At 38.8% G+C, this 15,077-nt stretch overlaps 1 protein-coding gene across 14 annotated transcripts in view; it reads left to right on the forward strand.

Moving 5' to 3' along the window:
- R3HDM1 (R3H domain containing 1) overlaps positions 1–15,077 on the forward strand; it is a 199,277-nt gene that overhangs the window by 71,597 nt on the left and 112,603 nt on the right. For all 14 annotated transcript variants that reach the window (XM_023193775.2, XM_023193781.1, XM_023193782.1 and 11 more), the window contains exons 2-3: positions 1,923–2,132; positions 5,171–5,381. In XM_023193775.2, coding sequence (XP_023049543.1) covers positions 5,211–5,381 — 171 coding nt within the window. In that variant the 5' untranslated portion in view covers positions 1,923–2,132; positions 5,171–5,210. The remainder of the gene's footprint in view (positions 1–1,922; positions 2,133–5,170; positions 5,382–15,077) is intronic.

A 15,077-nucleotide genomic window follows, 5' to 3' on the forward strand; every position in this document is an offset into this window, starting at 1 on the left:
TAGATATTCTTTTTTCCACTTTGCAGATCAGACAACTGCAGCTCAGAGAGATTATTTACCGAAAATACAACTAGCAGAGCTGGAATTTAAAACAATATCTAATGCTAGTGCACTTCTCTTTCTTTTGCCATTTCGATATGCCATTGACTCCTTCCCAGGCAATAACTGGTCATTTTGATTCTGAATCATTCATTTATTTAGTCTGTTATCAAGTGGTGTGGCATATTAGCAAGTTTTGGTCACATACTGGTTGTGTGACTTTGAAGATGTCATTTGACTTCTAGGCAATAATAACTTGAATGCTGAATTGGACTAGGTGATCTGTCAGGTTCTTTGGGGTTTCATGGGACCTTGGGATTCTAAGAGGATCTTCTAAGGTGTTCACCTCTTCGATTTTGCCCCTTCCTCACTCCCCTGCAGCTGTTGCCTTATTTATTTCTTCAATGGATTAAAAGCCTTGCTTTTATGGAATTACAAAATTAAGAGATTCACGATTAAATTGTGAAGTCACTTCACAAAGAACACAAATAATTTGGTTGCGTAGTGAATGCTGCCATCTTGTGTCTACCAGTTTATGAGATAAAAAGCTAAAATTGAGAAAAAATACTTGAAGGATTTTGTTTTGTTTTGTTTTGTTTTGTTTTGGGTGTAACTTAAAACAATCATTTGATGTAGTGGCTGGAGAATCTTGGTCAGATTGAGATGACACAGTATCAATTTAAAGTTTTTTGACATTTGTTTTTGATAACACCTTTTCTATTATCCTTGTGTCAAACATTGTGAAAACTAATATAAGGTTATATCTGGTTCCAAGTGATTGTGTTTCAAAATGGTTTTTGAAGAGTTAGTATAAAATGTGAGTAACTCTATAGTGCATGCTTGGCTGTCTTGGTATTAGGTCTCTTGGTGCTTAGACCTCATTATATGCATATATGTATGCTTATTTCACCTTAAAATTGTACTATCCTGTTTATTGACAGCAAAAATGTCAAAGGACAATGGAAGAGGTATATAATCTTTTTAGAGTTGTTTACTTGCTAGGCTATATTCATTCATACCGAATAAATATAAAATGAAACTGACTTCAAAAATATGACATGGAGAACATTTTGTATTTGGGGTTTGTTTTTGCCTGCCATCCAGACTGGAGTGCATGAGTAGCATGATCATAGCTAACTGTAACCCCCAACTAACGCTGTTCTCCCACCTCAACCTCCTAAGTAACTAGCACTACAGGTGCACACCCCCACACCCAGCTAATTTTTTAATTTTTGTGGAGATGGGGTCGCATTGTGTTGCCCATGCTAGTCTTGAGCCCCTGGGCTCAAGTGATCCTCCTGCCTTGGCTTCCCAAAGTGCTGGGATTATAGGCATGAGCCACTGCACCCAACCAACTTTTTTTTTTTTTTTTTTTAAGAACAATGTGGGATTCATTAAAAATGTTCAATGGCTTATTTTTTTTGTTTTATTTTTTCTGTTGTATTTTTAAAAATCTAAAATGTTATTACTGTTCAGAATTACAGTCTTAAGTCCATAGAGTTACAGCTCTAGAAGAGAACTCTAAAAATGATGGTACTTGGAGTTAAAGTGTTTCTGATTGTGATCTTTTTTCTGTCTCCTTATCTATAGATACTATCTCAATTATAACTCTGACTGCATTGTAGCTTCTCAGTACATATCATTTTCCTTCCTCTTCTCTCTTCTGCTTTTAACTAATCAATCCTCTCGGCCTCAGTAACTTATTCAGGTTCACATAGCTAATACATGTTCGAATTCATTGTTACTCAGTGTTCTGACATTTGTTTCAGAAAATATATAATAAAAACAACTGACAGTAATATTTTTAATTTCTCAGTTTCATGTGGAGTGTTCCATTTCCCTTGGCCATTTTGTTAAAATAGTTTCTTTTGTTTTCATTTTAGGCCACGGAAAGGTATGATATATTTGATCCAAGACAGTCCATTCCAGTCCGGGAATCTACAGTGGTGACAAGGACATGGGACTCCTCCTGCCAGATTACAGATGGTTCACTACAGTTGACATCCTGGCTGACAACTGTGAAAAAGAACCTTGGATTTTTTTTTTTTTTTTTTTGTGGGACACCACAATCCCAAATCCAAAGGACACATCAGGTAATACTTGCCTGTCATTGAGAAAAACACATTTCTTTTTCTTGCAAAATCTTACCTATAAAAAGCAAGAAGCCGGCCAGGCACGGTGGCTCACACCTGTAATCCCAGCACTTTGGGAGTCCAAGGTGGGCGGATCACAAGGTCAGGAGATCAAAACCATCCTGGCTAACACGATGAAACCCCATCTCTACTAAAAATACAAAAAAAAATTAGCCGAGCGTGGTGGTGGGCACCTGTAGTCCCAGCTACTCGGGAGGCTGAGGCAGTAGAATGGCGTGAACCCGGAAGGCAGAGCTTGCAGTGAGCCGAGATGGCACCACTGCACTCCAGCCTGGGTGATAGAGCGAGACTCCGTCTCAAAAAAAAAAAAAAAAGCAAGAAGCCAGTGTTTTCAGTAACTTCCCCACCCTGTCTCCACTTTGCAGTTATTTGTTTTCAGAATGAAGCAATTAACTTTGGTATGGGTTATAGTTCAGGAAGACATGGGTTTTTTTTTAATTCAGTTCAGTCTGTGACTTTAGGATCTACTTCTCTTTGGCTTTTTTAATTTGTCAGCTGTATTTATCAATTCCTAAAATCCATTTGTTTGTTTGTTTGTTTATTTATTGAGACAGAGACTCACTCTGTCACCCAGGCTGGAGTGCAGTGGTGCAATCTTGGCTCACTGCAACCTCCACCTCCCAGGTTCAAGCAATTCTCCTGCCTCAGCCCCCCGAGTAGCTGGGACTACGGGCATGCAGGCACGTGCCAACATGCCTGGCTAATTTTTGTATTTTTAATAAAGATAGGGTTTAGCCATGTTGGTCAAGCTGGTCTCAAACTCCTGGCCTCAAGTCATCCGCCTGCCTCAGCCTCCTAAAGCACTGGGATTACAGATGTGAACCACCGCACCTGGCCCTAAAATCCATTTAGATATTTAATTGCAAAACATTCTTTCAGGAAATGAACTTTTGAATTTTTCAAATTGATATAGAGAAAATAAGTTCCACTGGTTTTTTCTCCCCACAAGATTTTATTATGAAAATTTTCAGAAATATAGAAAAGTTGAAAGAATTTTACAGTGAACATCCCTGGAACCACCCCTTGATTTTACCAGTAACATTTTAGCATACTTGCTATAACCTATATCTGTCTATCCCTCTATCAATCTGTTTTTTTTTTTAAGATGCATTTCAGAATAAGTTGTTTATATCAAGTTCTGCCATTATTGGTTTTTTTTGTTTTGTTTTGTGACAGAGCCTCACTCTGTCACCCAAGCTGGAGTCCAGTGGCGTGATCACAGCTCACTGGAACACACGCGTTTCAGCTTCAAGTGATTCTTGTGCCTCAGCCTCCCAAGTAGCTGCAATTACAGGCATGCACCACCATACCTGGCTAATTTTTGTATTTTTAGTAGAGTCTGGGTTTTGCCACTTTGCCCAGGCTGGTTTTGAACTCCTGAGCTCAAGCAATCCGCCCACCTTGGCCTCACAAAGTGCTGTGATTACAGTCGTGAGCCACCCCACTGGCCAAGTTCTGCTGTTTTTATTACATTTTTTGCAGCTTAAAATGACTGCTATCTTCAGCTGAATCTCTGATACATTAATCCAGTGTGAACACATTCACTTTATTAAACTCACTAATGACATGAAAATATACTGTAATCTTATGTATTTGATTTCCTGTGGATTCCATATTCTAGAGTGCCTGGATAATATGTGTTCTTTGTCATTGAATCACTTAATTCAGGAGAGTCTTCAATGCTTTCTTCATATTGCTCAACATATTTGTTAATCCAGATTTAGAAGTGTATTTTGTAATAGAATGTTACTGTTTATTTTATTTATTTCTTTATTTTTTGAGACGGAGTCTTGCTCTGTCGCCCAGGCTGGAGTGCAGTGGCGCAATTTCAGCTCGCTGCAAGCTCTGCCTCCCGGGTTCATGCCATTCTCCTGCCTCAGCCTCCCGAGTAACTGGAACTACAGGCGCCCGCCAACAGGGCCGGCTAATTTTTTGTATTTTTAGTAGTGACGGAGTTTCACCATATTAGCCAGGATGGTCTCGATCTTCTGACCTCGTGATCCACCCGCCTCGGACTCCCAAAGTGCTGGGATTACAGGCGTGAGCCACCGCACCCAGCCATTACTCTTTATTTTTAAATTGTTTACTTTTGGAAATATTTCAGGGTAATTTAAGAAATTTGGAATTTTAGGAATCCAGATGAAAATGCTATTATAGGTATCCCTTTAGAGAAGAAGATTTCTAATGTCTTCTAAATACACATATATAATTCTCCAGCCATTACCTTCTCCTTGATCTGGCTCATTCCTTAATATTTCTTAAGAATTGCCACAAGTAGGGCCGGGCACGGTGGCTCATGCCTGTAATCCCAGCACTTTGGGAGGCTGAGGCGGGTGGATCACGAGGTCAGGAGATCGAGACCATCCTGGCTAACATGGTGAAACCTCGTCTCTACTAAAAATACAAAAAATTAGCCGGGCGTGGTGGGGGGCACCTGCAGTCCCAGCTACTCGGGAGGCTGAGGCAGGAGAATGGCATGAACCCAGGAGGCGGAGCTTGCAGTGAGCCGAGATCGCGCCACTGCACTCCAGCCTGGGCGACAGAGTAAGACACCGTCTCAAAAAAAAAAAAAAGAATTGCCACAAGTAAATGTGCATCAAAATCATCCCATATTCTTTTTTTAAATGTACTTATTTATGTGTTAGCAACAGAGTCTTGCTATGTTGCCCAGGTTGACCTCAGCCTCCTGGACTCAAGCAAGTCATCCTGCCTGACTCCCAAGTAGCTGGGACTACAGCTGGGTACCACTGTGCCTGGCTCACATACTTCATTACTTCATATAGCTCTTTTCTCACTGTATTGTGGGGTTTTTTTTAATTTGGATGTATCTAGCACAAAATTATATACTCCTTGAAAGCAAGAATTTTGTTCCTGTCTATATTCAACATTATTTCTGGAACATGACAGACAGTAGGTCAGTATCATGCAGTAACTGAATGTAAAAAAGTTTAAAACTGTATTAATCTTTTTTTCTTAAGGTTTCAAGCTCCCTGTAGAATTCGAAAATAACCTTTGCTAATGAGGATGTCTGATACTGTTACTGTAAAAGATGAAACTGCAACAATGAAGGATTTGGAGGCAGAAGTGAAAGATACAACCAGAGTTGAAAATCTTATCAAATCAGAAAACTATGGGAAGATTTTGGTAGAGAAGAATGAACATTGTATTGAGAACAATATAGATCTGCAGGTAAACAGGAATTTTTCTCTGACTACAAATACTAAATATTCAGTATATATTTATGTTTATTTTCATACAAAACTCACTTCTTAGAATTCTAAAAGGGTAAGTTGACCCTTCGTGACATGCTTACTAGCTGGTTTGGGAGCCAGTTGGATTAGCTTGCTGTGAGTCTTAACTTGCTTGTGTCATGTAATATAATTCTTTTTATTTGTATGTGGCTAGTACATTTTTATTGGCTTTCTACTTTCTCATTCCACCCTTTTCGTAATTACCAGTGCTATGAGAGTTTGAAGTCTCACAGGTAAATTTTGAATTTAACCTAAGAGCTCTTAGAGGAAAGAGAAATAGAATAAAACTGCAGATGATCTGTTGGCAAAAACAGCCCTCGGGGGGTTCCTCAGTCACTCAGCCTGACTGACAAAAAAGATTTGTGGGCAGGGGAAAGTTAATGCTTTTAATGCTGTGCATGTATAATGACTTAAAACTAGCCACTGAGAAGGCTTCTAATTCCAGGCATAAATGGAAACTGAGTTGATTAACAAATTGAAGATAGGTAAAAATGGTCCCGAGTAATAGCATTTCTAGTAGCATTCATTTCTTTGGTAAGGTTTTCCGATTATCTGTTTTCTCAAAATGAAGGGCTAACACTTTTAAACAATTTATTTTATTTATTATTTATTTATTTTATTTTTTTATTTTTTTATTTTTTTTGAGATGGAGTCTTGCTCTGTCGTCCAGGCTGGAGTGCAGTGGCATGATCTTGGCTCACTGCAGCCTCCCTCTCCCAGGTTCAAGCAATTCTCCTGCCTCAGCCTCCCAAGTAGCAAGGACTACATGCATACACCCCCACACCTGGCTAATTTTTTCTATTTTAGTAGAGATGGAGTTCCACCGTGTTGCCTAGGCTGTTCTGGAACTGCTGAGCTCCAGCGATCTGCCCGCCTCAGCTTCCCATAGTGCTAGGATTACAGGCGCAAGCTACTCCGCCTGGCCCACAGTTTTTTTTTTTTTTTTTTAAATATCTCATCATTTATGAGTCAGGAAATGAAGCAAGGCTTGGGCTGATTGAATTTTCTATTCTACAAGGTATCCAAAGAGGTCCTTTGTTGACATTTAACAGACTAGTGGACTGGTCTGGAGCATCCCGGACTGCCTCTTGCACCTGTCTGGCACCTAGGTAGGAATGACTGGAGTGCTGGGCTCAGGTGGAATCAGAAGCACCTATTTGGCTCCTCCAACAAGGTCGGTCCAAAGTAGTCAGACTTCTTATGTGGCAGCTCAGGGGTCCCAGAGAGAATGTTCCAAGAAAGCCAAGCAAAGCTGCAAGGTTTCTTTTGACGTAGGCCCAGAAGTTCCAGAACGTTACTTCAGCTATCTTCTTTTGATAACATAAGTCAATAAAGCCAGGCCAGAGGATGGGGAATTAGACCCTACCTCTCAGTAGGAAAGAATTTGTAGCCACCTTTAAACTACCACAAAAAGTTATTTAAAAAAATTGTTTAGGCCGGGAGTGGTGGCTGTAATCCCAGCAATTTGGGAGGCCGAGGTGAGCGGATCACGAGGTCAGGAGATTGAGACCAACCTGACCAACATGGTGAAACCCAGTCTCTAGTGAAAATACAAAAAATTAGCCAGGTGTGATGGTGCGCACCTATAGTCCCAGCTACCAGGGAGCCTGAGGCAGGGGAATCGTTTGAACCCAGGAGGCAGAGGTCACAGTGAGCCGAGATCACGCCACTGCACTCCAGCCTGGCAACAGAGCAAGACTCCGTCTCAAAAAAATAAAATTAAATTAGCCAGGCATGGTGGTGGGTGCCTGTAGTCCCAGCTACTCCGGAGGCTGAGGCAGGAGAATGGCCTGAACCTGGGAAGCAGAGCTTGCAGTGAGCCAAGATCGCGCCACTGGGGGCGACAGAGCGAGACTCCATCTCAAAAAAAAAAAAAAAAAAATTTTTTTTAAATTGTTTAACAGTGTTTTAATTTTGTTTTGCAATTAAAGACTTCTATTTTTGGAGATAATATTCTGTCATTCTGTATGCTAAAGACTTTGAAGGCTATAAGCCAAAAATTATAGCTTTGCTTTTTTTTCTTTTGTGTTTTCTTTTTTAGCTTCACTTTTTTAAAGTAAAGAAACCTGGTTTTGAGGTGGGGGTTGTGCTTTTTTTGTTTTTCCTTTTAAGACAGAGTCTCGCTCTGTTACCATACTGGAGTGCAGTGATGTGACTTCGGCTTACTGCAACCTCCGCCTCCGGGTTCAAGCGATTCTCCTGCCTCAGCCTCCCAAGTAGCTGGGACTACAGGCATGCGCCACTGTGCCCAGCTAATTTTTGTATTTTTTGTAGAGACAGGGTTTCACCATGTTGGCCAGGATGGTGTCGATCTCTTGACCCCATGATCCACCTGCCTCGGCCTCCCAAACTGCTGGGATTATAGGCATGAGCCACCACTCCTGGCCAAGAAACCTGTTTTTAAAGGTTTTCTCATTCTTTCATTCAGTCAAAAACTGTCTTTTTTCCCTATTGTGTACTAGACACCAGGTTAGACAATGATAGCAATTCCTCCAGCTATAAAAATGCATTTAGGTCCCACTTATACTCAAGTGGTAATCATCTAAGAAATTGAGAGGAATAACATATTTTTTTCCCAGTCATTTTTACTAATAGCACTTTTTAAAACAACAAAAAATTGCCATGCCTGTAATCAGTACACTCAGTGATGGCAGCCTGCCAGTGTCCTGATTGCATCAGAGAAAATCTGCTAAAATTCTATTGCATTTGTGATTGAAATAATAAAATACTTCATTTTAGCCTCTTTTCTACACCTAATATTTCTTCTCCTAGATCATGCTTATCAAGTCATTAACTTGGGTTATTGCATTTCCTACCATGTCTGTTGTGTTGCCCTTGGCAGTAGGCCACAAGAACATTCTGATGACCACTTTTGCATCATGGCCCAGTTGTTTGTAGTATAAGAAAATTTCCCACATGACCCAAACCTTTTATTGAAAATCTCTTCTTTACCAAGGAAATACCATAGTAAACAAACACGGGTATGGTCTTTAACCTCTTGTTTCCTATAGCATAGTGACTGTAACGATTTGGGAGGAAGGAAAAAGCAAATGTGAGAATTTATTTTATGTTAATCTGGTGAATGCCATATTCATTTTTTATTCAAGTATTTATTAATAATTTACTACATGGGGTGGGCACGGTGGCTCACGCCTGTAATCCCAGCACTTTGGGAGGCCAACGTGGGCAGGTCACGAGGTCAGGAGTTCGAGACCAGCCTGACCAACATGGTGAAACACCGTCACTACTAAAAACACAAAAAAATTAGCTGGGCATGGTGGCGCACGCCTGTAATCCCAGCTACTTGGGAGGCTGAGGCAGGAGAATCACTTGAACCCGGGAGGTGGAGGTTGCAGTGAACTGAGATCATGCCACTGCACTCCAGCCTAGGTGACAGAGCGAGACTCTGTCTCAAAATAATAATAATAATGATAATAATGTATTATATGTAAGAATACTGACTCTGCTTTGAGCTTTTAAGGCCCATGATGCTTTCATCTAAGGTGCCTGGCAAGGGGTGTACAGTTGAAATACCTTGTGTAGAACAGATTTAATGGAAATTCAGAATTGGAAGTCAATAAAACTGGAAAATTGGTTTCTTCTGTGTTTTCATTTAAAATATTGTAAAACAAAGTTCACTGTTTTAAGCATCAGCAGGGAATAAGTGTTTTGTTTTAAAAAGTCTGGTTAATACGGAGTTACTTTTAACTTAATGTGGAGTTAACTATTCTAACATACTACCAGATATTTCATCTTCCTTTGGCACATCTAAGGTATTGCCTAAAGGTTGTCATCTTAAATAGCAACTGCTATTTTTCACTCATAAGTTTGGATGTATGTAGCAAATAATATAGGTTTTCTATTGAGATTTTTGAATAAACTGTTACTTTATTCTAATAGAGTGACAAGATTATTCTCTACTTGGCTCTCATTCTGAAAATCAGCTACCATGAATATTATAACTTACGTCTGTTATCTTGCTTCAGCACAGTAATATTTAAAGTGATTAAAGGAAACAGAAATGTTTACCTTCCAAAAGAAGCATTCATTTCATTCATTTATATAAAAAAAACTGCACTTTTATTATATACATTTTGAGTGAAGTCATTTTTAATTAAGGGATGTTACAGCCTCTTTTGTACTATGAAGAGACCTTATGATTTTCTTTCTATTAAGGATAGTGTTTACATAAAACATAATTCCGTCCCACTAGAGAGAGGCCAACAGACATTACACGTCATCTCAGGTGGTTCCAAGCAGAGATTATCTCAAAGAGCTCTTTGACCATTTAATTTATAAATAATTCTTTTTGTGTTTTCTACTTTTACTAGTTTTCTCTTCCTAATTTTAAAAAATGTTGTGTTTCCTATTCAGGGTTTTGTTTGGGACTGTAATCTTTTATAGAAGTTGTAGGATTACTTTCATAAGAATTTCTTAATACTTCAGAGCTAATTCAAGAAATCTGTGTGCATTAATGTCGGGAAATTAACTTTCCCACATAATTGCCTTGGAGTTGTTCTGAATTGTTGATTATAGTCTCAAATAATTATCTGACAGGTTTTTGGTTAGGAATTTTTCTACTGCCACACACTGTTCCTATTGAGAATGTGGAGGTACATTTCAGGCTTTATATTTTTATGAAACATTTGGAAGGTTGGGCTGGTGGATTCCAGGTTTCTAAATCCAGAAAACTGTATTTTGTTAGACTCTGAGTATCCCTAATCTTTAACATGGGTTAATTGGATGGTGGGGAGTATTTGCCTTAATTTCCTGTGTATAACTCACTGATGGGTCTCCATTGTTTGATTTTCTTCACGGATAGGTTTTTCAGATTACATTTAGACTAAAGTAGCCTGGTGTGGTGGCACGTAACTGTAATCCCAGCACTTTGGGGAAGGCCGAGGCAAGCAGATCGCTTGAGCTCAAATTCAAGACCAGCCTGGGCAACATGGCGAAACCCCGTCTCTACCAAAAAAAAAAATACAAAAATTAGCTGGGTGTGGTTAAATGCACCTGTAGTCCCAGCTACTCGAGAAGCTGAGGTGGGAGAATTGCTTGAGCAAGGGAGATTGAGGTCGCAGTGAGCTGAAACCGTGCCACTCTACTCCAGCCTGGGTGACAGAGTGAGACCCTGTCTTAAAAAATAGTAATAATAATAATAAACTTAGGGTAAATTATTTGTGTTGATATTTACAGTCATTTATTTAAATATAAAATTCAGAACCCTGTGCTCTGCTTATTAAAGGTTCAAACTCAACTTTCCCATTCTTTTACAATTGTATCTTTGTACTTAACAAATAGTTTGTCCAGGGGTGTTCATCTGTATACATGTGTATGTACACACAATTCAAAACATATTTGGAAACAGTTCAAACAATGCCTCTCCTCCACATTATTATTAACAATAGGATAGCGAGTCCACATTGTGTTGGTAACCCTTGTCATGGAGAAAATAAGAGAGCTGATTTTTCTTAAAAACTAGGCCTTGTGTGCCAGAGTCAATGAATAGCTCTGACATACATGAGTTAATTTTCCACACACAGAGTTGGCTAAAGTACGTATTGTGTGTATTCTGTTTCAGTAGTAAGCCCTTCAATAACCAAGATGAGACTCTTATATCTTGTGTCCCTCAAGTTAATTCCAATGTGTTTCTTTAAAAGGGGTTTGGGCAAGAAAGCAACGAATCTAATAAGGCTGTCAGAAAAGTTCAGAACACAATGCCATACTTCTTCGACAATGAGGGCAATACATAACGAATTCCCTCATTTGCTTGGAAAGTATTGATGAAGCAATTATCTTATTTCATTAATCTGTTAAGAAATGAAGTATTTTTTTTAAGGACTGAATAAAAATCTCTTTATATAAAATCATTCAAATAATAATCTTAGCTATTTCCTGTTTGTCAAACAAAGATTAAAAGGATGTATGTGGCCAAGCATGGTGGCTCATGCCAGCGCTTTGGGAGGCCGAGGCAGGAGGTTTGCTTGAGTCCAGGACTTTGAGACCAGCCTGGACAACACAGGAAGACTTTGTCTCTACAAAAAATAAAAATAAAAAAATTAGCCATGCGTCACGGTACACACCTGTAGTCACAGTTGCTTGGGAGGCTGAGGCGGGTAGATGACTTGAGTCCAGGAGATGGAGGCTGCAGTGAGTTAGGATTGCACCAGTGCACTCCAGCCTGGGCAACAGTAAGACCTCTCCCTTAAAAAAACTAAATTTAAAACAAAAAAAAAAAAGGATGGCCAGGCGCAGTGGTTCATGCCTGTAATTCCAGGACGTTAGGAGGCCGAGGCAAGCAGAATGTTTGAGTCCAGGAGTGTGAGACCAGTTGAGGCAACATAGCAAATCCCCTTCTCTACAAAAAACACAATTAGTCAGGCTTGGCGGCTACTCAGGAGGCTGAGGTGGGAGGATCACCTGAGCCCAGGAGGTCAAGGCTGCAGTGAGCTGTGATTGCGCCACTGGACTCTAGCCTGGGTGAGAGAGTGAGAGCCTGTCTCAGAAAAAAAAAAAGATATGTGTAATGTACCTAGTACATAGAGCCTGGCAAATGGTAGGTGCTATTAACAATGTTTTAATAATTATCATAATTGTTACTATTTATTAGCAATAGCACGATTATATGGCTTCTCAAAGATCTGTCCCTTTATTGTCATGCAAGATAGATTTTTTCTTTAGTAATAAAATAAAGAGTAAAACTTACTTTTAATATAACCTCCCCACATTTTCAGTACGGTAGTTTTATTTCTATTTCTATTAAGTTCTATATCTGTATGCTGTATTTTTATTGTTTTTATTAATATTGAATGAGTTCAACTTTTTAAAACTTACAATACATTTTCCATAGTATATTTTTATAATTATTTCTAGGATTTGGTGCTCTTTCTACTGAACTTGGGTCATGTGCACATATGGTAGCTCTTTTAAGCACATTTACTTTTCACGGTGCTTTCTTGTGATGTGTAAAGATGTTGGCTACATCTTGTAGATGTAGAAATGCTTTTGCATACTTACACAGTTTGTACTTCTTTGGATAATTTTTATGTACACCACCAGCAGGATGGGATGATCCTGTATCTTCATTTATTATAAGGAATAACTGTAAACCAGAGTTTGTGACTTTCTCCACATACTTGTATTAGAATCTAAGAGTGAGGCCTTCGAATACTTATCTCTGTGCTTTCTGGCTCAAAGGGTTAAATGTTAAAAACAAATTAGTGATTGTGTTTGGCTTATTGATTTTTAAAATAGCTCTCCCACCTCAGGGAACTTTGTATTTTTCTTTTATTCCAGCAGAAATTAGCATCCTGGCATCTATTATTTTTACTGCCCTGACCTTAACTAGACACGGAACATTTTAATTCATTATCTTCCTTATAATTGCCACTAGTCTTTACTATTACCTAGAAAAGTACTGAGAATTTGTAAGCACTTCAGGGTGTTTTGAGTCTGGTTGAAAGGGTGTAACCATTATAATTTTTCTTCATAATAATTATTAATTACAAAGAGAAAATTATTCCTATTTTTTAAATGTCAGATTTTCTTAGTTGAGTGATATTTAATTGGTTATTTTTGTGCCAATGCATATATAACTCATAAGGATTGCTCTGTTTTCTTCAGTTCTCCGAATTCTAGTAGCTGGTAGCTCTGACAACATATTAATATCAATTTCAAACTGAAATTCTATTAAGGATGTTTCATATTCTGCACCCATTTTTTGGCCTAGTTCCTGTTTTATACTTCAGTATAAAACAACATAAATTATAAATTGGGGACTTTGTCCCTAAGCCTTCTGAATTCTAATTTAGATAGCATTTCTCTGGACTAATACAGGTCTATTAAACAAGCTGCTAAATTTTTACTGTGATTGTGAAATTCTGCTAAGGGTGAAAAGTGTGCTCTAAATAATAAAATCCTTTTTTAAAATAATTACATATCAAATAGAGGGAATTCCTATTTAAAGCCAAATCTGGCTGCCAAGTAGATTACAAAAATATGAAATAAAGTATGTTTACTTTAATAAACAACTTGTATTCTTGGCTTTGTTGTGTGTGTATGGCATATTTTCTAGTACATATAATTTCTAAATAAATTATGTTATTGAATAATGCCACTTTGGCAATTTATAGTTTACTTATATAGTAGTGTATTAGTTTTCTATTGCTGCGTAAAAATTACCACAAACATAGAGGCTTAAAAAACAACACCCGTTATCAGCTCACAGTGGGCCCAACTGGGTTGCCGTTTAGGGTTCTGTGAGGCCAAAGTCAAAGGTGTCAGCCAGACTGGGCCGTTTTCTCAAGACTTTGGGAAAGAATTTGCTTCAAGGCTCATTCCAGTTGTTGACACACCTTAGTTTGTTGAAGCTGTAGGTGTGAGGTCCTGTTTTTTGGCTGGTTGTCAGTAAAGGCCACTGTGTTCCAAGAGGCTGCTCATAGTCCTCCTTACATGGCCCCTCTATCTTCAAAGCCATCAGTGGTATGTCAAGTCCTTCTCACGCTTTAAATCTCTCTGACTTGGCCCCACGCTCCCACCAGAGAAAAAGTCTCAGCTTTTATAGGGCTCACTTGATTGAATCAGACTCACCTGAATCTTAGATTGTATCTTAAGATCATCTGGCTTGGAGCTTAGTTAACAAATGCAAAATCCAGCAGGGCGTGGTAGTTCACACTTGTAATTCCAGCACTTTGGGAGGCCAAGGCGGGCCGCTCACTGAAGGTCAGGAGTTTGATACTAGCCTCGCCAACACAGTGAAACCCTTGTCTCTACTAAAAATACAAAAATTAGCGTGGCATGGTGGTGGGCACCTGTAATCTGAGTCACTTGGGAGGCTGAGGCGGGAGAATCGCTTAAAACTGGGAGGCAGAGGTTGCAGTGGGCCAATATCATGCCACTGCACTGCAGCCTGGGCAAAAGAGTGAGACTCAGTCTCAAAACAAAATGAAACGAAAAAAAGAGCAAAATCCTTGCTCAGCAGTACCTTGATTTGTGTTTGATTAAATAACCAGTGGATGGGAATCTTTTGGGCCATCTTTAGAATTCTGTCTGCCTCAGGTAGAATTTAATCCACAATAAAGTTTTTTTAAAGATATTAATTGCATTGGACTAAGATTCTGAAGATCTGGGGTTCCTTTTGACTTTAGTAACTGATTCTGGACTGTGAGGTCTTTAAGACCAGGAACTATGTCTTACTCATCTTCATAGCCCTAGTGCCTAGCACAATGTCTGGTGTACAGCAGGAACCTAAAACATGTTTATTAAATGAAGTCAAATTAAGATAATTTTACTTCTCTATCTTTATCTTTTCCTCATTTTCATCAAAGCCTCCTTATAGATTAAAAGTGAGATAGTTAATACATGTGTGAGTCTATGAGTATTCTCAAGCATTACGACAGGGACAATATACAGCATCCCCATTTTATAGATGTTTTTAAAATTAGCATTTGTTATATTAAGTAATTTATCTTAATCTCATTGCTAATAAGCAGAGGCAGCACATTGGTTTTCTGACATGGTCAGTTCCTAACCTTTAATAATCAATTACATTTATAACACTTTAGAGTTTTCGAAGCCCCTTTATTAGCTACGCTTTCTTTGAATCCTTTCAAGAATCCTGTGAATTAGTGTGAAT

This window comes from Piliocolobus tephrosceles, chromosome 11, assembly GCF_002776525.5.
Source record: "Piliocolobus tephrosceles isolate RC106 chromosome 11, ASM277652v3, whole genome shotgun sequence".
NCBI classification, from domain to species: domain Eukaryota; kingdom Metazoa; phylum Chordata; class Mammalia; order Primates; family Cercopithecidae; genus Piliocolobus; species Piliocolobus tephrosceles.